Source organism: Pyrgilauda ruficollis, unplaced genomic scaffold (genome assembly GCF_017590135.1).
Source record: "Pyrgilauda ruficollis isolate IOZ18807 unplaced genomic scaffold, ASM1759013v1 scaffold102, whole genome shotgun sequence".
NCBI classification, from domain to species: Eukaryota; Metazoa; Chordata; class Aves; order Passeriformes; family Passeridae; genus Pyrgilauda; species Pyrgilauda ruficollis.
Window position 1 is genome coordinate 1370794 of NW_024508324.1, and position 25732 is coordinate 1396525.

The following is a 25732-nucleotide window of genomic DNA, read 5'->3' on the forward strand; positions in this document are numbered from 1 at the left end:
GTTGATGAAGCAATTTATTAAGCATCTGAATTGCTTCTCAAAGTCCAGGAAAATCTATCTTCTAGCAGTTCTAATGAATTTTTAAAACTTCTCTATATCCTGTATTTTAAACATACTGAATCTCTAAATAAACATTCAAATGTGCTCTGGTACAAAAAAGTATATCTGTTTCATACCCAAACACACAGTTATCTTGAATATAATTTTTAGACACCTAGAATCTCATTTTCAAGAAGATCATGGGGAATAATGAATAAAGCAACTTTCAACTAACTGCCAAATAATTTCATTTTTAGCCTTTGAATATTACAGGAATGGATACTTAACAGTAGGACTTGTATTTTCCATCATTAAGTTTCAGTGTCAGTCATATCTTATCTTAAGTTTGGTGGTTCCTTTTCTATTCCATAGATTTTGAAAGACCATAGCATATATGGAAGAAAAACCTCGCATGTAAAATAAAACCTTTCTTTGCTCTAATGGAGTACTTTATGTGTAAGAAATGTTTATGACATTTATCCAAAGATCAAAAGCTTTATCATGTGGTTTGCACTCGAACTGCTTAGTTTTATGACAACAGGGAAACAGCATAATTAGGAATTTAATCTTCTTGTTTGCATTTTAAATATTTATTATGTAATTTCCAAGGAGGTTTCTTATTAATGTTAAAATACTTATTTGCATCAGCTAAAGATTTGGTCTCTTATTCACAATAGTTTTATAGGAAAAGTATCCTTCAAATGCTGAAATGCTGTCCTTGTTCTTCTTGGCCAGGACTGAGCTGCCTGAGGTCAGTTGGTGAGGATACTCTGATGAGTAGAGCTCCATCTGTTGTTTTAATTACATTATATTAGAATGGCAAACTTGGTTCCTTTTAGCGAACTATCATATAGAGACACTACCTCTATTTATGGTACTTTACAAACATTAAATAAAACCACTTTTTTTTTTCCTTATCTATAAAATGCCTATACACAACAGTTGTAGCTTAGCATAAGCTTTTTTGTGTATTCGGATGTGATAGACTCTTCCGATTCTGCCAGAGAAAACTCAGATTTGATTAACTTGTTAAACCAGTTTGTTTCTTTTTTCTATTGCTCGTGAGAGGTTTTCTCTAAGATGTTGTTTCTTCAGATTTTTAACTGGATTATTTGTGCCCATTCCTTACTGTGACAGGGAACAAGTAATTTAATTTATTTTCCTGTCCCCTAATATTCATGATGTTTCCTCTTAAAACCAAAAGATTATATGATCTTGATTTGAGAGCATCTTTGGGGCCCATCTCTTCCAACCTCCTCTTTACATTAAGAGTGTCAAAACATTCCTCTGGATCATGGCCTTGAGCTGTCCAATGACATTCATACTGAGAAGAATTTGGCTCTGACATATTTTTAAATAAGTTGTAGGCAGTTAATAGCTTGGTACTTTGCCTTCTATTTCCCAGAATAAACAAGCCAGTTTCTGACATAATTTTTTCATGAGAAATTTTCTCTAAGATCCTAGCTGTTTGCTGGACTCTTCCAGATTCTACCTCTTGAACTAGGGGCCCAAAATTTGACACAGAGCTACAGTTATGCCCTCCTCAGTATTGGCTAGAAAGTTCGATAGGAATTCACTCAAAGTACCGGCCCAGATGTCATCACAAGTAATTATTTTGCATTTAAACATATTTAAAATAAACTAGAAAAGTATCTTTTTATGTAATTTTTTTTCTAAATTACTTCTTTTTATGCCATAAGTTTACAACTAAATTAAATTGTATTCTAGTTAATGATCATATACTTTCAGCAAGTTCTAAATCAATTGACATAATGAGGAAAAGTCTTTTAAGTCTTTAGAATTTCATCTCTAATAATTTCATCTTCTAAACTAAGGTTCTAAATGAACTCAGATGTGAAAGAGAATTTTTTTTTTGTTTGACCAAAGTATCTAATCTAAGTTTGTAGGTAATTCTTGCTATGAGCTGAAGGTTGGGTAATATAACGTTTAGAGGTCACCTCCATCCTAAGTAATTCTGTGATTTTATGTCAGTTTTTCAGAGATATAAAGAAAATGTCAAACTTCATAGTTCAATTAACCCATCCCAAATTTAGCCTGGGAGTTGATTTAAGTGACCAGCTTTGTGCTGAATAATAATAGTTGCCTGTAAGCTAATTGAATAATTTCCGTGAATAGATTATCCTTTCTTTTATATAATTTAATATAACTATCATTTTAATGTATTGCTCTATATACTAAGGCTGCTAGAAAAGTTCTTGAAAAATTAAACATGCTTCATGCAATGCTAAGGTGTTTGCTTAAAGTGGATTGGGAGTATTTCTAATTATTGAAGTTGTGTGCATAAAAGTATATCATCTTTGCAATGGACTGTGATGTTTGCACCTGTAAACACAAGTGCATTCTGCACACACCAGCTCTGATACCCTCAACAGTCACACTTCTGTAATAATGCCTAAGCTTTTTTAAACAGACATTTATTCAACCAAATTTCATATTTCTTCAGGTTTTGACCATTCAGAGTAATACTCTGTGCTGAAGGACAGCATATTTTTCTAAAATATTTTCATTTTTATTGAATGTTGAGTATTTTTCTCTTTGGGCATTTTTAGCATTATTTATGTAATTTATGACTTCCTAAAATTTGTTTAAATGGGTTTGCAGCAGGGACAGGAACAACCACATTACTGACTTAATGTCATTCTATTTTAAACTATGAAAAATTAAAAATTTATGCAACAATAATTTTAGGTTTGGGCTGCTTAGAAATATGGGAATATTTTAAAAAGGTTTTGATGAAATATAAAATATATTTATACAACTAATTATATTTCAAGATGTTTTTGAATAAGATTGTCTGAGTTATGCACACTATGTTTTTAATTGCTTTATTTGTAAGTTCCAGAAGCAGAAAGTAAAGAAAAATAAAGGAAGTAGAGAGGGCATTTATAAAATGTGTAATTCTATGCTTACCCCTCTCTTCTAAACAAAATTTTTATAAAGACATAGCTGATGTGGGTCATATTTCTGCTTTAAGGATCACACCAAGTTGATAATATTTTTGAGTTTGGATTAGTAATAATGGAAAACTTGAGTGCTGGATTGTGGACCCTTGCATTTCAAAATGCAGGTTCAAGTTTTTCAAGGATGCGATGGAAGGAAGATGAAATAAAAAACATGGCTCAAAGTAAACTTCACTGGGTGAAAAAATGAGTCCATAAATTCATATTCCAGCCAATTTGGAATGTCTCAAGAACTACCTAACTTTTAAAAGGACCATGTTGACAAAGTGACTATTTCCAAAAGAAATTCTGCACCTTCTTAAATCTGAATTTAGACACTGCTTAGATGTACATGTCTGGCAGCAGGAAGTCCTTGTAGCCGTTTCTCTGTGCCCTGATGATATCTGTCCTCAACAGCCACTAGTTTATTTTCTTGAGATGTCAAACAGCCATCCTTGGGTCACATTTCCACAATTTCTGTGAACTCCTACAATTAAAAATGTGAGGCTATGTGTAGTTGAAGTTGATACTCTGATTTCATTTTGCACTGCCAAGAGATGGAATGAACTGTTACACTTACATTAAAGACAACTCCTGACAAAGACTGTAACCTTTGAGGCATATTTTTACTAGAAAAGTCCTTTCTCAAAAGCAAATAATTTTTGCACGTGTCATCTTTTTTACAAGGAAAAAGACAAACCTGTGAGGTAGGCTAATACAGTTGTTTGTTTCACAATTCTTTCAATCAGACTTAAAATCCTCTCTTTTTAGCTACAGAGACATTGATTAGTCAATGTGATTTATTCAAAGTACCATGGCCTAAACACTGCTCTTTCTGCTGCTGACTTTAGCTTACATATTGTTCTGCTTTAACTTGCTACCTATATGAACATTTCATAGAGACTACTGCATTTTTAGCAACAGTTGCCATGCAGTTGAAATGGCTACTGTACCTGGACAACTTGTTGGTTTTTTCAGTCTCACCTAATAACTTCTGAACTCTAAGGCTAATTGTAGCATTTTCTAGTGAGAATTGAGGAAAAAGGAGTCATTACACCTTTTGTTGCAAAGATCTCTTGTTTTTAAATCAATCAGGATATTTTGATTCTATAACTATGTGACATGATTTCTTGCCCTGTCTTTATTACAGTACTATTTTTAAGCAGCTACATTTCCTTTTTTTTTTCTTTTTTCCAGAGAAATTCCTTAATATATACATCACATTAGAAACAAATATCACACATCTCCTTTGCAGAATGTGCTTGAAGCAGACCCTTTTGTGAGAATGGGTTATGTATTGTTTAAGAATGGGCAGGCTCTTCTCTCCTTCTAAGACACATTTATGTTGTATTACTTCAATTAGTTATTGTTGTATTAGTTATTTTGGGAGGGTTAATGTGTTTAGTATTCAACAGAAACTTTGCAGACAGCCTTTGGCCTGAAGATTGAGAAGCAAGTTCTTTGGATTTAGGTTATAAATGCCAAGTAATTAGATGAATGCTGGCTCAATCCAATACCCCTCTGCAATTTGAAGGACCACTTAGGCTGTTAGCTGATTTTGAAGGAAGAATTTTAGCAGTGATTTTGCTTTTTGTTTTTTTTGGTGGTTTTTTTTTGGTTTTTTTTTTCTTTTCTCAGTATCATGTTTTCTGCTGTTGGTCCCCAGGCAGCCCATATGTACTTTTCAATGAGGGTGTCCATGTTCAATTACAGTCTTGGCACATTATCAAACTTGTGCTGAATACACAGCAGCAGTGAAGAAATGCTGTTTTAAAAAGTTTCTTCCTCAGAAAACCAAAATGGAATATAATGGGGAAATATGAGGCACTCTTTTGGCATGAGTGCTTCTTTTCAGAAGCATTTTTAAGGTTTGTGGCTTTACCTTAAAGTTTGCAGGTTTTGACAAATGGGACTCTTAGGTATTATTTTTTTTTCTCTGTACTGTGTCTGATTTACTGTTCTATAATGAAAGGCTGCCCAGAGGAGCAGGGAGAAACAAGTTAGATTTTCGTGTTCTAAAGATCACATACACACACACAGACCAGTGGAGGCAGGAAGGCAGGAAAAAACTCCTGGTCCAAATCCCTTCTCAGAGCAAGGTCAGCAACAGATTGCTCAGAGCCGTGCCCAGTCAGGTTTGTAGTGTCTCCAAGGATGGAGAATCAACAGCCTCTCTAGGCAACCAGTTCCTGTGTTTGACCACCAAGTAAAAAAGTGTTTTACTATGTTTAAAAAGAGATTTGTGTATTTTTGTTAGTGTACATTGCCACTTGTCTTTTGGAAATTATATTAAATGCAATTTAAACTAGATTAAAAAAGAAAACAAAACAAAAACAAGCAAAAAAACCCACCCAAACCAAAACACTATAGAAGCATTTAGGTTGGAAAAGACCTGTAAGATCATCAAGTCCAACCATTTTAGCTGAACACTGCCAAGCCCAGCACTAAGCTGTGTCCCTTATCTCTGCAGATCCACATCTTTTAAATACCTCCAGGGATGGTGACTCCACCATTTCCCTGGGCAGTAGTTTTCTGTGCTCAACAACCCTTTGAGTGAAGAAATTTTTTTAAATATCTAATCCAAACCTCCTATCATGCCACTTGTGGCTATTGCCTCTTTTCCTACGGCCTTTTGCTTCGGAAAATAAATTTAATATTAAAAAAATAAACCTTACCCACAGTGCACATGCCAAACCTCCCAATTATTCTACACATATAGTTTACTGTTACTTTGAAGATTAAAGTCCTTATTTTTCAGGTGTATCTTTATTGAGGCACTTACTGGTTCTGATAAGATTAACCTTGTGTGTAGGAGATATGAAATTAGGAATTCCCCAACTTAATAATTTTCAGTTTGGGAAGCAAGTTCCTTAATATTCATATGCCCATCAAATATTTTTTCTTTCTGTTTATTGCTTCAAAAAAAATATTGAGCAGATTTTGTTTAGGTGATGTTCATCTTTGATAAATAGAATTCTATAGTACTTTGATCATCCTATTCTATACTATTTCTTTCTCTATATGAGAAAGCTTTATCAATACATGATAAAGGTTCTCCAGTATGTTCCTCTACAGTTAAAATATCTTAATATTCTGTTAATAAATGAATTTTAAACTTCTCTGTTCTTATCATGCATAATAAGCTCTACTGAATTTAGCTAAAATAATTTTAATAGAATTAAAGATATGCATCATGTCATGCCTGACACTTTATAGCTAAAGTCATCCAATGTTTATTGTGCCTTTCACTTACACAGATTCTAAGTTAATAAATCATATTGGGTTTTTTTTTTTTCATTTCTCTGTCTATTAATCTTGATGTTTTACAAGCTTCTAAGCCATGACTAGAAATATTAAATATTCACAAATATTCTTCAGCTATTCTTTAAAATATCTATATATGTTTGGGCTTGTAAATCTATATATAAAAATTTACTCATTTTTACCCAATTAACAGTCTTTTTAGTTTTGAAGTACTGAGCTCCCATTATCAATCTACATGAAAATCTCAATAGCACATACAATATTTATGTGTTTGTTTCTAAACTGAAGTTTGCTTGACTTTTGGGGGAACAGTAGTGAGTAACTTCTGTTTGAGATTAGTCTTTTGAATGGAATTGTAGCAAGCAGACTGGTTTATACTTGATTACTGTCTCTGCTCAGATATTAATGGCTTATCTATTTCACTGTTTCTGCTGCAAGTGTCATAGAAAAGAATGTTTAACAGGGGATTTTCTGATTATGATTCAGTATTTGTTGCACAAAACTGGATTGTGTTGGTGCTCTTTCATTGTGCGTTTCACCCCTACAACATCTGTTCTTGCCCAAAAGGCAGTTTGAGCTTTGTGTGACTTCCAGCTCCCCTCATCAGGGAAAATGACGCTTTAATAGATGTAGGAAATGAATTCATGATGACACAAAGACTGTTTTGTCTAACTAAAAATAAAACACTCTGTAATCTCTAAGACAGAAATTGAAGAAGGAAACCATAATAATTCAAATAAAACCGTAGAACTTTAAATCAGAACTGTATTCTCTACTGACAAATCCGAATTAAGGCTAATGTGATGAAATAGAAAGTTCATTTATACTGAACTACTTAATTAATTGTGAAACTTTCTGCCAAGTAATTATAAATGTAACATCTCTCTGTACTGTCATACCATGGAGAAGTGATGCTTTATGATTTATTAGTAGTCAGCCCACTAGAAAATTGAAAATAACCAAACTCTTTAGGGTTTAAATTTATGTTTGTTATGTTTGCAGATACAGTTTGTCTTTAATATGATTTTACAAAACTTGCAGTTTAGTATTCAAGGCCATTGAATGGAAGAAGGATATTATTAGGCCACTTTGTATAACTTTATTCATAAGAAAAAAAAAACGAGGACTACATTGTTTATAGGATATTAGGATATTAGGAAAGTATGAATAGGAAATTTTGAGTAGTTTATATTAAACTGCAAAAGACAGAGAAAAAATACCAAAAAGTACATTTAAATGAGTAAATTTAAACATTAAATAAATTGCATTTGAATACTCTGTTTGGATTAATTTTTCACTGTAGGTTCTCACGCAGATAGAAAAAAGATTGTTCTTCAGCATTTTCTTTGCTCCCGAAGGATTACAAATGAATTGAGTGGTTTTAAACACTACAAGTCTCACAGACTTTACAAGCTCAACAACAACATCATCTCCTTTTCAGGACAGGATAATAGGATTTTTTCCCCATAGATAGTTCACTTGTGTATAAGAGAGATGTCTCAGTATGAGTAAAATTCTATTTTTTTTCCCTTAAAATTTCATTGTGGGTTTGCTGTTTAATGATGATAATTTTAATAACTATGTCATGACTATTGATGATCATCTCCTGTGTAATATCTGATTGCCTGCCGTTCCCTCTTCAAAGGTCTGAAGTGTTGGAATTTTCTTTATTTATGTGAAAAAACAATAATACCTTAGGTAACTTACGATATCTCCAGACATTGTTTCCATTGGGTCATTCCACCTCTCAAGTGCAAACAACTTTAACTAGACTTTAATTCAGCTGTGTTTTATATTGTTTTTTAATGGAGTTATTCAGAGAAGAGGTATACTGTTCCCAATTTTTTGATTACTCATGGAAATGGCTTAGATCAGACTTTTGCTAATGGAAATGTAACTTTATGGCTTGTTTAATGATTTTTTGGATTTATACTTCTTACTTTGATGAACTAATAGTTAAGAAAGTTTAAATTAGTCATATTTTTAAAAAGAACTCTAGCATTTGCCCTAAAATAAAATTTCCTTGAACTGTCTGATAAGTTCATTGTATATTTACTAGTTTATGTTTCCTCATTTCAGCTTAGAGGTCCAAAAGGCTCTAAAATAGCGTATTAATTTTAAAAACCCACAAAGTGTCTTTTTAATGGTGTTTCAAAGTATATTTAAATTATAAGTGTATTTAACGGAGAATCAATTTCTTCAAGAGTTGTGTAACTTTTATTCAAAACATATTCACTTTGATCTGGGCATCAGTGTATTTAAACATAATATTCTTGGAATTCTGCATAAAAAAGGGTAGAAAGATTAACTGGGTGAGTGGTTGCTCTGGGATTGAATTTGATACCTATTAAAAACATATTAATTTCTTCATGCTCAAGGATAATGAAGCCTAGTTTTCTAAGCATATATTAAATAGAAGTTAAATCATTTACTGAAAACAAAACCACATCACCCAAGTAAGCTTGCTTACTGAATGAAGTCAAAAACACCAATAGCCAAGGGTGTAGTTTTTGTCAGAGAACCTATGCTAAACAGAATTTCGACCTTCCCAAAGAAAACAGTCCTTTCAGCTGAGTCTTGCAGTCTGTTTTTCTTAGAAGCCAGTGCCAAAGATATCCAAATGAGTGTCTGTAGCTGTCACTGTTTCCCTTAGCTCCATGTTGATCCCAAGTTATGCCTTGTTTTGTCTTCAGAGCTGCATCCAGTCCTTTTTACTGCCTTCCCATTAGCCTCTCCTTTTCAGAGAATTTGCCATCCAACAGGTTTAGAAAGACCCCTCTACAGCTGAGTGATGTCCAATGGTTCAAAAGTAAATTCAAAAAGTTATTCAGATGTATTGATGTAGCATGAAACTTCAAATATGTTGTATGCAATTTATATTGTGGAAACTATAACAAAATATTATATGTTTTTGTGGTGGTGTCTTTCCAATGCAGACAAAAGGAAGTTTTTTCACGTTTTCACGTTTTATTAGTGCTTGGGGGGGGAGGGGGATGATTTATTCTTTTTTTTTTATTATTATTTTTTAAGAAATGGAATTATCAAGAAGATGTTGGATGGGTTTATTAGTGGAAGCAGAGCTTTAATCAATATTTTCTTCAGATTTTATTAAGATATCCTCCCCTTTACCTTTTTAGTACCTTGTATATCTTTTATATTTATATATTTAAATGTACATTTGTATAGTATACAGTTTCAACGAGTTGTAATATATTGCTGAGGGACAGTAGTAGTACATATGTGAATGACTTATTGCTACAATTTTTGTTATCTCTCAGTGATGGCACCTCACTTCTGTTGCATCTGCACAGACACTTATGGCAGATTTGTGATGTTAGTTCTGAAACCTGAAGGCTACTGCTGGTAATGGGACTGAAATCAATTAGTCTGTTAAATATTAGTCCTTATGAATGCAGTCATCTGTCTCCATATTTAGCAGTACAAATGGGCCTCTCATTACTGTTCTTACTTATCTTCCTTGGTGATTTTTAAAACCATTAAGGAATAATTCAGCAGAATCCTCTTAGTGTATTACAACTGGTAATGATTCCTTTATAATGACTCTGATCAAAAGGGAAGGGATTGGTTGTATCACCTAGTTCTAGTAGTGCTCTTTTATTTTGCTATGAAATTGGACATGTACCAAAGACTGAGGGAAACCCCGAACAAATTCACTTTTTCCCAGAACAGCTGTACTACACTAGCATTACACTCCTCCCGCCAGACTTCTGCTTGAATAGATCTTTTACATCTTGTCTTTTTTCCTTTTTTTTTTTTTTTTTTTTTTTTTTTTTTTTAAAGGGTTTTTGGGGTATTTTTTTGAAATTTTTTTTTTTTTTTTTTTTTTTTCTGAATAGGTATTTAGGTGATATTCTTGGAAACATGGGAAGAGAGTGTACTTTTTCAGATCTATCAAGAAGGTGTTATTTATTTCTGGGCATAGTTTAACATAGGTATCACCTCTACTAAATATTTGCAATATCTCCACTGATCTGATAAAATAAACATATGCCTGTGTATTCAAAGAGATTCTCAACAGCCTGATGGAAAGAACTCAATTTTTTATTAATCCATTAGTTAGTGTACAGTAATAATTTGAGTTGTGACTACATTTCTGCCATCTTCATCAGAGCTTGTACTATCTGCAGCTCTTGAGACAGATTTGGAAGTACAGTGAAATTTTCTGAATGTGTTGTCTCTTTGCAATATTTTGCTTCCAGTAAGTAACAAGTGAATATTCTCCTAGCTTCATTTGCCTGCCTACTAAAAATCAGAGATTTCTAGATTAATAACTTGAGCAATATTTTTACTTCTAGATTGCATGCATGAAGCAATATTTTTTTTATTTACATCAAGCAGAGCTAAGAAAATGGTGAGGCTGGGAAAATAGGACAGATGGTTTTATATTTTTTCTGTTGTGAATATTAAAGTACCATATGTAGAAAAAATATTTCCTTTTGGTTTCAGAGATGTAGCTAGCATCTCCATAGAGTTTATGTAGTTACACGCATGCTAAGAAATTTAAATGGATTTGAGCCCTCTGCCAAAACTGTGTTAAAATCTCAAATATCTATTTATTTATGAAGGAAAAATATTCTTACTTTTACACTGCTCATCATGCCACTGCTTACATTCTACCTGACATGTATTACCTCATCTATTGCATTTATATAGTTTGACATCAGTTATTGGAATTAAGAAATGCAATTATCCTTGAAGCAACCCTGCTGAAATATATATTTCATATATATTTCACTGCTAACGTATATATTTCTGGAGCAAATGTACAAGACTGCTCTTGAAAAGAATATGGTATCAGAAAAATTGTGATGTAGACTGTGACATGAAATAAATATCCAAGCTCTTCAAGTTCCCCCATGGCTGTATTTATTAGTGCCTTGGTTTCCACCAGCAATTATAGGTCTTGAGGCTATAGTAAAGCTTTACCTGACAGGTAAATAAAGAAATGAGGCTTGCAGTAGCCTCCTGGATGATTGATTACTCTTGATTCTCATTACAACAAAATGTAAAAATTTCTGTTAAACTCATTTCCTTTCTTACACATAAGTTTTGCTTCTGGTTTTGGTACCATGGGTGTAAAGAACAGAGATGAGAACAAGCCAACTCTTAAGCTCTGTGTGTCCTAAAGGAGCCTTCATCGTGCTCCTCACTGTTGCATTGGAAATTCCAGTACTCCCCCCTGTCTACTACTAGATTCAACAATTTTACAGTCCCTTTCAGCTTCTTTCTGGACTAGGCAGTCTTGCCGTCTTCCTGGTTGCCTTTATGGACTAAGAATTTTTTATTTTAGTAGAGTGCATGCAGATAATGACCTTTGCCTGAGGCAGGATATGTTCTTTGTGGCTTTTTACTGGTTTGTTTTTTTTTTTTAATTCTTAGCTATTTTCTTATGGGAGCAGGGTATAAGATATTAATATTCACTAAAAAAAAAAATCAGTTGTGATGATCTTCTTAGGAAAAGCATTCAAAATTCAGGAAATCTCATGAAAAATGATATGTGCTGTACAGGAATTTGATATTTAATTTTCTTTGTTTGTGGGGAATTTTTGTGTAAAATACCCAGTTCTGTTTAATTTAGATTGGCAGACTGATACTGAAGGAATCTTCACTTTTCTTTGCCTTTTTTGGTGTAGCTTTTGATATGACTATTAGAACCAAAAGTTCACATCTTGTCTAATTGCTTATTTAGGTTAATTACATAGAAGTTAATCGCAAATCTATTTTATTGCACTTTTCTCTTAATTGTAATAGTTCTGATGTTAGTATCTATGGATAGTGCTTTGCTGATAGTTTTTCTTTACTCAGCTTGTCTTGAATTTTTACTGTCAACAGAACTGGATAGCTATGGGTTTTAGTAAGTTTTGAACTTATATTCATGGGTAAAATTTGTCACATAAAAAAAGCTAGAGACTTAGGGAAGACAGCTTTCTGCCTCTTTCCCAAACTCCAGATACCACTCCCTCCTATTCCTGGCCTTTACTCCCATTATTATCACCATCCATGCAAGTAACAGTCCATTCAGTGAGGTGATGGATAATGCAGGAAGCTGGGGTGAGGACATAGTGATTCTTTTCTGTCATTCCTTCTTTTTCACTCTTTTCTTCCACTGCTCCTTCTGCCTAACTCATTTCCTCTTTGCTATTGCGGGTTATCCATAGTCCTTTCAGATGTGTTTGCTCTTTCATGAGCTCATGCATTGGCCAGAGTCCTGGAGTGTTGCCAATTGTGCCATGGAGCACCTCTTACCACTTTGGCCTTCTTGTCTCTCTCTTTGGTGTTCTAAGAGGTGCTACAAACTCATTCAGCCCTCTCAGTTGTGTCCTGCAGTGGCTCCATCATGACCCAGCTAGTACTGCCTGTATCTGTCACAGCACAATCTCTGAACTCCCTCCCCTGCAACCAGACCCACTTAAAAAGCCTTGCTTTTTATATCAAATACACTCAAATATGAGATTGTTGTGGGAGGGAAAGCCAAAAGCCTTGACAGAGTCAAGGTAATTGCCACCCACTGTCCTTCTATTGTACACAAAACTTATAGTTTTATCCTAGAAGATGGTGGAGTTAGTCAGACATGATTTACCCTTGATCTGTGTGTTACAAATCATCTTTTTCTCATTTAATTTCTAGTTTTATGTTAATGTATATTTCTATCACATTTTCTTTTTTTTTCCCCTTCTTTAATTTTGTCCTCAGGTTTGGGACATAAGGCTGTCATCATTGTGCAACATCCTTATTTAGATTGTTTTGTCTATCTCAATATGTACTTCAGTTCAAAACATAACCATGTTTAGTTAAAATTTCATACTTTAAGAACAGGTTCAATATATAGAATGAAAACAATATAAAACCTGACAATATAAGATGTAAACTGATAAATTCCCAAATTAATTTACAATCTACTTTATATTTTTCAGCTTTACTTCAAGTAACAATTTCACTTAGCAAAGTTGAGCTCAGTGTGGGTGAATCCAAGTTCTTCACATGCACAGGTATGTATTAATTTTATTTGTTAGTATATAATTTTTGTTAAATTTTGATTTTTTAATGTATTTTAACTGAAGTGGTTGTTTCACAAAATTAAATTAACATATTGCTGTACATTCATGTTGACTTGTGAGAACTGTGGCAAATACTAGGACTTCACTGGCTCACATTTTCAGTCTAGGATCTCTTCATTTCACACACGGAATCAGTTTGAATTCTCTATATCAGTACAGGTAGTTTATATCTGTCAGGATGCTTTTGTAGTTAAAATATTGTCACTTATTTTAAATAAGGAATTAAATCCTCTCCAACCTAATGGGATAGCCAAGGAGATTTTTTTCTGGTGAGGCAGTAATCAGTCAGGAGGATAAGAATTTGCATTTGCAGCTGATTGATACAGATCCTTCGTGGTGCTGAGTTGAGATCTTCCACTGACAGTGGCACATGGCCTGACTACACTGACAGTGCAATTACCTGATGGCTTGACCTGTTGATCCAGTCACTGACAGCCTGTTTCTTTTCTATAAGACTTTATACTTGTCTGTGTTTTTTTTTCTCCCTCTTGAGATCCTTTAGCTGCTATTTACCCTGTCTCAAAGATTGTACATCTTCATGCAGTTTTGTCCTACTTGTCTTTCTTACAACTCGCACAATTTAGCAATTAGCTGACATTGCAGAATCACAGAATCACTTAGGTGGAAAAGACCTCCAAGACTGTAAGTCTAAGTTTTGTCTGATCACCATGTTGTCAACTAGAGCTTGGCACTGAGTGTCATATCCAGTCATCCCTTGAACACCTCCAGGGTGATTCCACCATCTTCCTGGGCCAGTGCTTGACAACCCTTTCCATGAAATAATTCTTCCTGAATTCAGTTTAAATTCCTGACACTGCATAGACTGTGCTTTGAGTAGGCATACACATTTCACTATGTCCTTCTAAATGTCTAAATTTGTGTTGGTTTTGGTTTTGTTTGTAGCCATTGGTGAGCCTGAGAACATAGATTGGTACAACCCACAAGGAGAGAAGATAGTTTCTGGTCAGAGGGTGGTTGTTCAGAAGGAAGGCGTCCGCTCACGCCTTACCATTTACAACGCAAACATCGAAGATGCTGGTATATACCGCTGCCAAGCAACAGATGCTAAAGGACAAACTCAAGAAGCTACTGTAGTTTTGGAGATTTATCGTAAGTAAAATACTATCAGTTAACAAATAAAAGACTGTGTTTTAAAGTACACTAGCACAGAGAAAGTAAAGCCTCTCAAAATATCATCCCAAGCTCTGAACTTTATCTTCCAAATAATTGCATCTCGTGCAGTTTAGTAAGTCGACATTATGACAAAGATTTGAATTAATTGGAGGGCCACTTATAAGTATTGTAGATTGCTTTCCTCCTATATTTTATAATGCCATCTAATGAGTGGGCACTGTCTGCCCCTCAAAGAAATTAGAAAATAGGAGGAAAAAAAATAGATCAGTATAATTTGTATTACAAGTGTGTGTACAGTTCAAAAATTATGAAATATTACAAATATGTGCATAGATAAAAGTGCAGGAAGTGTAATATATGACATTTAAAAAGTGGATTTTTTACTGAATTGTTATTTTAATCTCTGTCTTTTCCTGTTCTTGGCCTTATGAATGAGTTTTGACATAAGCCAGTGAAGCTCAGTGTGATAAGTAACCAAAATGGATTTCAATTGCAAGCAACGACTTGAAGGAGTATATTTCAAAAATAAATGCATTCTTTTGTAGTATGAGATTCACTGAGACATTTGAGTAGCTTTTTTCTCAGTGTTGAATAGCTACATTATATCACATTCTTTAGATCAAAAATACCTAAAACCTGTGCATTAAACAAGCACAGTGAAGATGAAAGTTCAAGTTTGTTGGTGAAAGATGGGGCATATGCCAGCAGCCCATCAGCTGAGTTAGGACCTGAGTTCATTGGAGAACAGTTTTTTTTAAATGTGAAGGAATTACAGTGAGACAAAAACTACAAAGTAGAATGGTAAAGCACTGCTTCCGAGAGATACAGATAACTCAGACAACAAAAGACAGATTAAAAAAAGAAGATTAAAAAAAAATCTTCTCGTAAAACAACCGATAAAAGGGTGGCAGCAGTTAGAAGTGATTACATGGGGCTTGAAATCTCACAAGTCAAAGGATTTCAATTTTCAGGAATTCATTTGTATGCATAAAACTGTCAGTTACTCCGTTTGCAGAATGCTGAGAAAAGTAGAAAACTTTAGAAGCATTTGCATGTGTTAATTTTAATAATTCTGAGGTCAGACAAACCTGCAAACCTACACAAGTAATATTAAGGTTCATGGGAACAGACACGTAAAATTTCCTTATTCATATTTGTGATGTAAGAAGAAAGCAGGATTACTTGCTGGTAGTCTTAGGACCTGGTTTTTAGGACTCTCAGATGTCTGTGAGAGGTTTATTTCTGACTTCACACAAAAATGTAAGAAAGGCATAATAACAACTGTTCACCCTCTGCTGTGGGAAGTGTGTGGATTATTTGAGCCTGCACTCATATCAATACAAAAAAAGCAGAGATGAAGCTGCATCTCTGTCATAAGCTCCCCAAAGTTTACTCTGAAATGTAATTTGCCATCTTTGACCTAAGAGAGCATAGATTGGTTTGTTTTTTCTGTGTGCAAGAATTCTTCCTTTTTTTTTTTTTCTTTGTGTGTGTTGGTCAACTGTAGTAGATCTTAATATGAGATCAAGGATTAATAGCATCTTGGACTTTTAAAAATACTGGACTTATTTCACACACGTGGAAAATCAAATATCATTTGGTTATTTGAGCTTGGAAAAATTAAAAGCCTCAGCAGACCTAAAACAATCTTGTTAGTTCCTAAAAATTATAATTTCTTATGACCTAATAGTCATAATAGACCTAATAGTTTCTCGCTGACCTGTTAATGTTGTATTTTACTCAGCTGCTGTTTTTCACAGTGAGTCAAAAATTCCACTTCTCCCGTGAGAATTTTCCAAATTTTAATGTTTTTTATGGAAGATTGAATAGAATAAAAACATGAGGTTTTAATTCAATAACAGAATAATGAGGAAGAAAATCCATAAGAGAGTAAGTAAACTATCAACATGAATATATAAACTTCTAGGACCTAGAGTTTAAAAACTGTGTTTTGGAACATTGAAAACAATGAAAATATGGTTATAAAACCTGCAGAATGTACATAAATAAACAAAATTTTGCAGAATACGAAAGGATTGTAAAGTAATTTTTACAGGCAGAGTCCAGGATGATTTGAGTCTTATGTGGAAAATTATGTTATGGAAATAATTCTGTATTATCACAATAAGAAGATTTAATAGTGGTGTTTGTCTTATTTGTTATTGCATATCATTTTAATGCTATGTTAAGTGTAAGACTCTTACTGTATTCTGTTTTCTTTTTTTTTTTTCTCTTCAGAAAAGCTCACTTTTCGGGACATAGTATCTCCACAAGAGTTCAGGCAGGGGGAAGATGCAGAAGTTGTTTGTCGTGTTACAAGTTCACCTGCTCCCGTTGTCAGCTGGTTGTATCGAAATGAGGAAGTCACAACTATTGCTGACAGTTAGTATTTTGGTAACTCTTTAAGTTATACATTCCAATTATTATTAAAACATTATTTTAAAAAAGGTCTTTTTAAAGTTCTAGTGGACTTTGTGGTGGATTTTAGCGGGGGATTTTGATTAGCCCGTCAGCTTAAATGTAATTTTACTAGGTTTTGTGATCTGTAGGGAATCTGCGTACAATGGTTTTCCCCATGTGTCTTTTTTTCCAATTGGGAATTTTGCCTAGGTGTAACATGAGTGTCCAAATGCACAAAAGATTGCTGGGAGCTCCCTCACAGGATCTCTTCCTGGTACATCTTTTCTGTAGGAGTTGAACATGTTTAAAACACACAGAGATGAACTTCACTGCAGACCAAGCTGTGATACTGGCCCTACACAGCCCTGACTTTGGGATACTTGCACAGTTGCTCAGAGAATTCCAAGTGGAGAGGCATTTTGCATTTTTGTGAGAGTTTGCTTGTATAAGGGTAAGATGCCCTCTGAGTTACAACTAACTGGGATATAAGTAATCTGCTGAGGCTGGACTGATAAAGCTTGGATTTAGACAAATTTCACCTTCCTCACATGCAAGTTTTAAGTCTCTAGAGAGGCAATTACTTAGCCAAATAGTATTTTTTTTGACTTACACCTACAAAAACTTTGAATTATTTTTTTCAGTTTTGTCTCAATAGTCATCTTTGCCAAAACAGGACTTTTTTACAATTTCTAGAAATGGAATTGTTATTTAATCAGCTTTTCTAACTTCCCATCAGTTTTTCTCTTTGCATTTAATGAAACTCAGGGTAGCAGTACATATTTAAAATTCTTTTTCTTTTAAAATTAATTTTTATTTTTATTTCAAAATTAAAATTAAAAGTTTGTTAGGGGCTTTATGAAGTCAAATAAGTAAATGTCGAACAGTTATTGGGTGGGGGGGAAAGCTTGGTTGATATTTCTGGACACAGTCTTTGGTTCCTCTCCATTAGGAAAGAAAGTTTTGATTAAACTTCTTTCTTATTTAGCATATCTTATTTCTTCTGTCATCTAGACATGGAGACTAAAAGGAAACAGCAAACTTCTACACTTAGAAGAAAATAGTTGCAATTTATTTATATAAATATATATAATTGAACATAAAAAATTTTCAAAAATAAGAACACTGAAAATAAAACAAGAATTAGCAATCTAGGAAAAAGTCATTTGAGGATGAAAGAGCTTGAAAAAGTAGAACTTCTTCAAAGATCTCAAAGTTTTTATCACCATTTTGCTTTTCAATCAACCTGTAGGGTTAGCAAAGCAGATGAAGCAACATTTCCTTTCTCCTTCAAAATCATGCACTTTGAAAATGGAGTTTTTAAAAATTTAATGCATAAACGTCTTTTTTTCTTAACCATTTTCTTTCACAGTGCTAAAAGGTAAAATGATAGAAACAAGTTTTAAATTAAATAGTAGAATACTTCCCTTATGTTCTCATCTAGAACAGCATCCAAATACAATTCCAGTCCTGTCTGGGAGGTAGCGGTTTTAAATCACATAAAAATAGGACACCGTAAGCTTTGTGGGTTTTGTTTATATGGGTTTACAATAGAGGTGAAAAACAGCATGCCCACTGTCTTACAGTTAAGAATTTTTTTCATGCCTAGTGAAATAAAAATTACTCTGTTTTATACCATAGTTCCAGTTTCAAAATCTACAGTGGATGATCAAATTCTCTCTTATTCTGAAAGATGACTTAAGGCAGGCCTCTAATGAGCCAGATTTGCCCTCTAGATCATATTGGGCAGGCTGTGGCAATACAGTCCTGCTTCTTCCTCAGGGTAGCATAGTCTCTGATATGTCTTTTCCACTTCAAATCAGTAGCTTGTCCAGTTCTAATTGCAGTACTGGAGATTTGGTGCCATTGCCCTGCAGGGCCCATGTAGGCCAATAAAATACATTTATTAACTAACATTAAAATACATTTGTATTAACTAACGTGCAAAGGTGATTGCTTGCTTTAAGATAGTTAGCATGCTGTGTTTATTTTGTGTTTAGAAGATATTACAAAAGAATGGCCAGTTGTATGAGAAAAAGGTTTATTAAATGTCTTGGTCTTCAACATTTTTTCGAATGTTGAAGACCAAGACATTTATTGGTCTTTAGTAATGTCCTATTAGACTATTAGACAGTATTTTATTGGACATTCTGGCTCAACACCTGGTACATACACAGCAAAATTTGTGAACTGAGCCAAAAATTCCTCCAGATTGGGTTGAATGGCACTGAAAAGACATAAGCCCTTCTTGTCAGCTACACCACTTAACATGTGATATGACTGAAGGGGGAGGTCATGCAACTGACTGTTCTTCTAAATCAGACGTTTGAAGTTGAGGGGGTTGAGTCCAGACAAAGTAGTGATGATCTGGAGTACTGTAATTCCCAGTTACTTCCTGATTCGCCAAATCAAATCTGTTTAGTAAAGGGCACAAATTTATCAAGATATCCATGGCACAGTGAACTTCTGGTATACTCATGGGAATATCTACTGCTGTATCCATTTTTCTACAATGAAAGTTGAAAAGTTATCCAGCCAACATTTAGTTTTTGTTTCCTGATACTAAGTGAACCCTCATTTTTTCAGTGTTTTATAAAAATGGAGATCACCTCCAGCCCCCCTATTCATCTCACACATTGCCGGTCGATGGTAAAAAAAAAAAAAAAAAAAAAAAAAAAAACCACAAAAAAACAGCAACCAAAACAGGTTTACCAATGCTTAAAAGTTTAAAGAAGGTCTAGATCTCCCCATTTCAAAACATTTGGAGGCATGGTTCTGTGTAGGTAATTGTGTAGGAGCAGAACAGGAAAATATATATTTTGTATGTGGTAATGTGTGAACTGCATTCAAGCATGACTTTAACAAACCAGATATAATTAGCATAAATGTGTTGATGATGTTAATGTCCTGTAAACTTCTACCAGGTGAAGCATGATTTTCTTTTTTTTACATTTCTCTCTTCATTTTATGGTAGAATTCTTGCAACTAGTACAGAAGTAATTTGTGTGCTAGTTAAAAATGAAAGCTGCCAAATCTCATCATCCTCCAACATCGAAAGGTGCAAAATAGAGCAAGAAAAATTCCTGAATAACAGGGTTTCATGTTCTTCAAAACCCACATTCAGTGAATTGCAGGAAGGCATTCTCCTCAGAAGAGTGCATTAATATTGATTTGTTTTGGTGGGTTTTCCTTGGTGAGCTGCCAGGCACCCACCCAGCCTTTCTCTCACCCTCCTCAAGAGGTTCACCTTGGCTGGATACCAGCTGTTACCAAAGCAGCTCAATCACCTCCTCTGAAACTGGACAGAAGAGAGAGAATATAATAAAAGGCTCGAGAAAGTTTCTCACCTTTCACTTGTGACATTTCTTGGGGTTAACCCATGATGAACTACTCTTAGCTCTGACCATTTCATCCTTGAAAAATGCAGAGACTTTCTAAACAAAACAAAAAATAGCCATCAAACTGTGCCCTATGAGTTTGTTGTAAGGGTTGAGATGCAGATAAAAGATAAAAACTTTTAAAAGGGCCTGTTGCACTAGGACAAGGGGTAATGGTTTTAAGTTAAAAGATGGATGATTTTATTTAGATATTAAGAAAACATTTTTGATGAAGGTGGTGAAACACTGGCACAGGTTGCCCAGAGACGCTGTGGTTGTCACATGCCCGGAAGTGTTCAAGGCCAGGCTGGACAGGGCTCTGAGCAGCCTGGTCTAGTTGAAGATGTCCCTGCTTATTTCAGGGGGAGTGATGGATCAAGAAAAGGACATGGAGAAATCACTTGCCAATTGCCATCATCATGGGCAAAACAGATTTGACTCGAGGAAAATATAATTACCAACATAACCAGATTAAGATAGTTAGAAATAATAGTCTTAAATTGCACCTTTCCCCCACACCTTCTTTCTTCTCAGGCTAACATGACTCCAAACATTGTCTCCTGCTGCTCCTTCCTCCTCAGGGGAGGACTATTCATACTCTTCCCCTGCTCCAGCGTGGGGCCACCTCCATGAACTTCAGCAATCCTTCCAACAGCCTGCAGTTCTTCAAGAGCCACTCCAGCATGGGTCCCCCATGTCCTGGCACAAAACCTGCTTTGGCACAGCTTCCTCTCTCCATGGGTTCACAGGTCCTGACAAGGAGCCTGCTCCAGGACAGATTTCCCACAGGGTCACAGTCTCTTTCAGGCATCATCTGGTCTGACCAGGCCATCCAGGGGCTACAGGTGGATCTCTGCTCCCTTGAGGACCTGATGGGCTGCATGGGCACAGCTGTCTCTCTATGGTGTGCACCATGGCCTGACAGGGAATCTGCTCTGACACCTCCTCTTCCTCCATCTTCACTGACCTGTGTGTCTGCAGGATGGTTCTGCTCATGTCTCTCACTCCTCCCCTGGCTGCCATTGATGTTGCACATTAATTTTCCCTTTCTTGCATCAGTTATACCAGAGCTGCTGATTGCCTCGGCCAGGGGCAGGTCCTTCTTAGAGCCTGGTGGCAATGGCTGTCTAGGACATGGGTGAAACTTCTAGAAGCTTCTCAAAGAAGCCACTTCTGTATCCCCCCCAAAGTCTTGCCAAAAAAACTAAAGACAAGATTATGTGAGAAAATGAGACAAAAAGTGTGTTGAGATTAAGACAGGGAGAACACTCACTGGCATTAGCAAAATGGGTTTGACGGAGGGGAAAATTAATTAAATTCATTGCAAGTTAAATAGTGTTGAAAGGTGAAACACAAAGACAAAATTAAAGCAATATCTTGCTTCTCCTTTTTCCCAAACTTTACTCTTTCATTGCTGACTCCTCTACCTTGCCCACCCCAAGGAATGCAGGGAGATTGGGAATGGGGCCTGTGGTCAGTCTGTAACATTTCCAGTGTGGATCCTTTCTCTGGGTTGCAGTTCAGGCTGAATTTGTCTGATCCTTGAGGCCAACAGATCAACACATAAACCTAATACACTAGTTCAGAGAGAAGGGAGAGGAAAAATTAAATTCAGATCCAGTTTATTTCTGAAGATTATAATTTTGCTGCTGCATGTGCAGAAAAGTGTGTACATGGTTTTCTTTCAGAGCCAGATTTTACAGTGTCCTTCAGCTCCTCAAAATGTCTACTGAATTTCAGTTTATGCTGGCTTTTGCAGAAGATGGAGTGCTTTCTTTTTTTGGGTTATGTCTTTGTAGCGATTTCTGTGAAGTGTTAGAGGGTGTTGAAATATATCATTGACCAAGAGTGAATGAAGAAAGAAACGGGAGGAGGGAAGGAGGGCAAGCAAGCTGAAAATCATTAAGCATTGGGCTGTAGAATGGGCACAAAGACAGATAGTCTAGATAGAGAGGGAAACAGCATTTTGTTGCTTATTTTATTAAAAACTGCTCAATTTAATTGTTGAGTCTTTTTTTTTTTCCATTTAATCTTTTTGTTATTCTGTGTAAATGCTCACAAGTATTCCACTCATTTTGCAGTAAATTGTTATTTAGTTTACAGTTGATTACTCCTTGGAGTAAGTAGGAAATTATGGATGGAAAATCCAGATTGAATTCTAGGAAATTCAATGTGTTTCGGAATGAAGAAGCCGCAAATTTCTTAGCCTACATTTTCTTTTGAAGTGTACAAATGTTTTGTCAATGAGTATTCTGCTTGTACAGAGAAAATACTTAAATATTATTCATTTAAGTTAGTGTTCCTCATGTTGTCTTGATTTACTTTATTTATGCCATTTGATCTCTTATTTTTCTTTCTAGATCGATTTGCAGTATTAGCAAACAATAATCTCCAAATTCTTAAGATCAATAAAAGTGATGAAGGAGTTTACAGATGTGAAGGAAGAGTGGAAGCAAGAGGAGAAATTGACTTTCGGGACATAATTGTTATTGTGAATGGTAAGGAGTAAAGCTAATGAATTGACTTCTTGCTTTATTTGATTATTATGGCCAATTTCAACATATATCATTTTCTAAAAAACCTTTATTAAATTGGTTAATATAATTGTCACGTCTGTTTAGTATTGAAAAAATTAATATTGAAACTATTGAAAATTCCTTAATATTGAAAAAAATACTATATTGTGTAAATATAATTCATTACATTTCATAATATCAGTAAATATAAATATGTAAAGCATGGATCATTATTATTTATCATTTACAGAACAATAATTATTAAAAAACTTGAATTTCAGATTATAGTAGTTCAGTCTATTTTTCAGTGTTTTGTCATTTACTCTTAAAAAACATGCTTGTTTTTTTAGAATTATTCATCTTCACTGTGCAATGTACTTTGTGAGCTCACAGACATTTTATTAACAGTCTCATTTACAGATTTTTTCAAATTTTATTTTTCTGAGGAATAAAATATGTGAGGAGTTACCTGAAAATTTGTATTATACGTTTTATTAGTTTATAATAAACCTCTAAGAATGAAAATCAATGAATTGAGACAAGATGGAGCATTTAACTCAACTTCTCTTAAACTCTGCATTGACCTGTTGAAAAAACAACTATCTCTTCATATATCGCCTGGAAAGGACACCATTCATAAAGGGCATTTTTTATCTCTGCAGTCTGTTTAAAGTCAGCTTTTCAGTGAAATTCTTCCACAGTGTGTCTTAGGATCAGAGCTTTAAATGCTTTGCGCTTGACTGGTCCTTCTCAGTAAACCCCAGGTTACACAAGTCATTATGTAAGATGAAGTCACAGCTACTTTCAGCAGGAGGAGCAGATTCTGGCACACGTATTTCTTAGTCCACATTGTCAAGCAGCAACATCTGAGGCAGAATTATCTAGATTGTTATAGGTGCTATATTCTGGTGCTGCATTACCACAGCTCCTGGTTATGTACCATTCCAACAGTGCATCTGGTAGCATTTAAAATGCCGAATGAGATTTTCCTCTGCTTCTATTTATGTACAGGGATATGAATCCACCTTCTGATTACCTTTCATCTCTATCTGGTATTTATATGCAGTTGAGCTGAGAGAGACTGTATTTAACGTAAAACATTGGTTTGCAAACCATGGTCTGACTTCTCATCATTTTTGCTGAATTACAAAAACAAAAAAAGAATCTGATTCTTCATGTATTTATTATGACTCCAGTCAAGAATGTTAACACACTCATCTCTAAACATCAGTCCAGGGAGGAGAAGGAGCTGACAAATAAGTGATTATGACATAGTCATTCATGTAGAGTGACATCAATTAAGAGCTATTTCCTGCTTCATTTATAGTAATAAATAGGTTTGCCTACATAAAGTTGAAGGGATAAAATTTGATCCAAAAAAGCTTTCAGAGTAATATTAAAATGCAGAAAAAAAAAATTGTACTGTTTTTTTTTGGTGAAAAAAGTCTATAAATGAACTGGATTCAAAAACAAAAAGAAAAAAACTAAAAAAAAAGAGGAGAAGGATCAGTCTGTAGGCCACCAAAAGCTACATAGCCATATTTCCATTGCATCTCCTTTTCCAAAAGAGAAATAAGAAATGCTTACTTTGGAGGATAATCTAAGATTGCAATAAAAAAGAAAATATTATAATGAAATTATTTGTATGTAAAAGTTATTCAGCTTTAGAGCTTTACTGTTTATTTACTCATCTTGTTATAGTCACTGTAGAATCTACAGGAATATGCAAGATCTATGCTAACAATATTTCTATAATAGGAATCACAGAATAAGGTTAATTGGAAGGGACCCACAAGGAGCATTGAATCCAGTGAAAAAATTGTCCTGGTTTCAACTAAACCAGGATAGAAGTATGTAAAGTCTTCAAAGCAGGATAAACTGTAACAAAGGAACTTAGGGGTACTTTATGAAATCTGGCGTACTGTGTTAATTATAGTAGTTCATTTTTTTAAATTAAAGCTTGCTTATGAACAGTTTGCAAATTTACTCAAAAATAATTATATCTTGGAACAAATTGTGATATCAAGGTAATTTCTAATGTATGGAAATCCTTGGAGGGTTATAGTGGGTAAGAAATTGACAGCTGGATTATCTCTTAGAAATTTAATGTTTGTGTGTCTTTTCGACTTTCAACACTAAAATTTTTGTAGCATTACTTTTCTAGTTGTATTTACAGTGAGATCTGAATGCCACGATTTTCTGTGATTACAATTAGTTGATATAGAGGAGAATGAAAGAATTCAACTCCTGTAACCAAAAGTTTCTTTTACTTGTTCTTTTGTCTCTCTTTGGTTTTCCCTATTCTTTTTTTTCTTCTTTTTAAATTATTTTTCCCTAATGTACTACTTAGATTTACTTTTTACTATCTGAGAAGTTCCATAAATTAAATAGTCATCCTGATCTCACTGAAGTTAATAAAAGAGATCTATTTACACAGTTACACGGGACTGAGTTTTGTCACTCTACTTTAAATATGAAATGAGAGAGACTTGCCAGTATACCTTCATTTCGCTTTTCCTCTTGTAGCTTTACACTTTAGATCCAACCTATGTACATACAAGCATAAAAGCAGATTTTTTCCTTGAAAAATGATGAGCAAACAAAAATTTTACTTTTCAAAAGAGAAAATAATATTTCATCGTCATTGCAGTATCTCTTGGAAGATTGAAGCGCTTAGGTAATGCACTGAACCAGGTCACAGTCCTGTAGTTCTTAGTGGTGAATAGTGAAGAGCCTGCTACTTCTAGCAAAGAATTATCTCATGTTCCCAACTATTTTCAAGGTCCAGACATTAGAATGCACTGCAAAATAGCTAAAATGCATTAAAAGCTTTCTAAGTAGCATTGTGAGGGTTTTTTTTATTGGAGATGGATAAATTCCCATAGCACAGCAGAAGGGTTTTGTGTGCTGAGTAATGGCCCATGCAATTTCAGATAGGAAAGAAGTGATCTGTGAAACACTATGAA

General features: G+C 34.5%; 1 protein-coding gene across 1 annotated transcript in view; it reads left to right on the forward strand.

Annotated features, from left to right (window-relative positions):
* Positions 1–25732, forward strand: part of NCAM2 (neural cell adhesion molecule 2) — a 171229-nt gene that overhangs the window by 25794 nt on the left and 119703 nt on the right. The window contains exons 2-5 of the mRNA XM_041469268.1: positions 13199–13273; positions 14246–14452; positions 16715–16858; positions 22611–22748. Coding sequence (XP_041325202.1) covers positions 13199–13273; positions 14246–14452; positions 16715–16858; positions 22611–22748 — 564 coding nt within the window. The remainder of the gene's footprint in view (positions 1–13198; positions 13274–14245; positions 14453–16714; positions 16859–22610; positions 22749–25732) is intronic.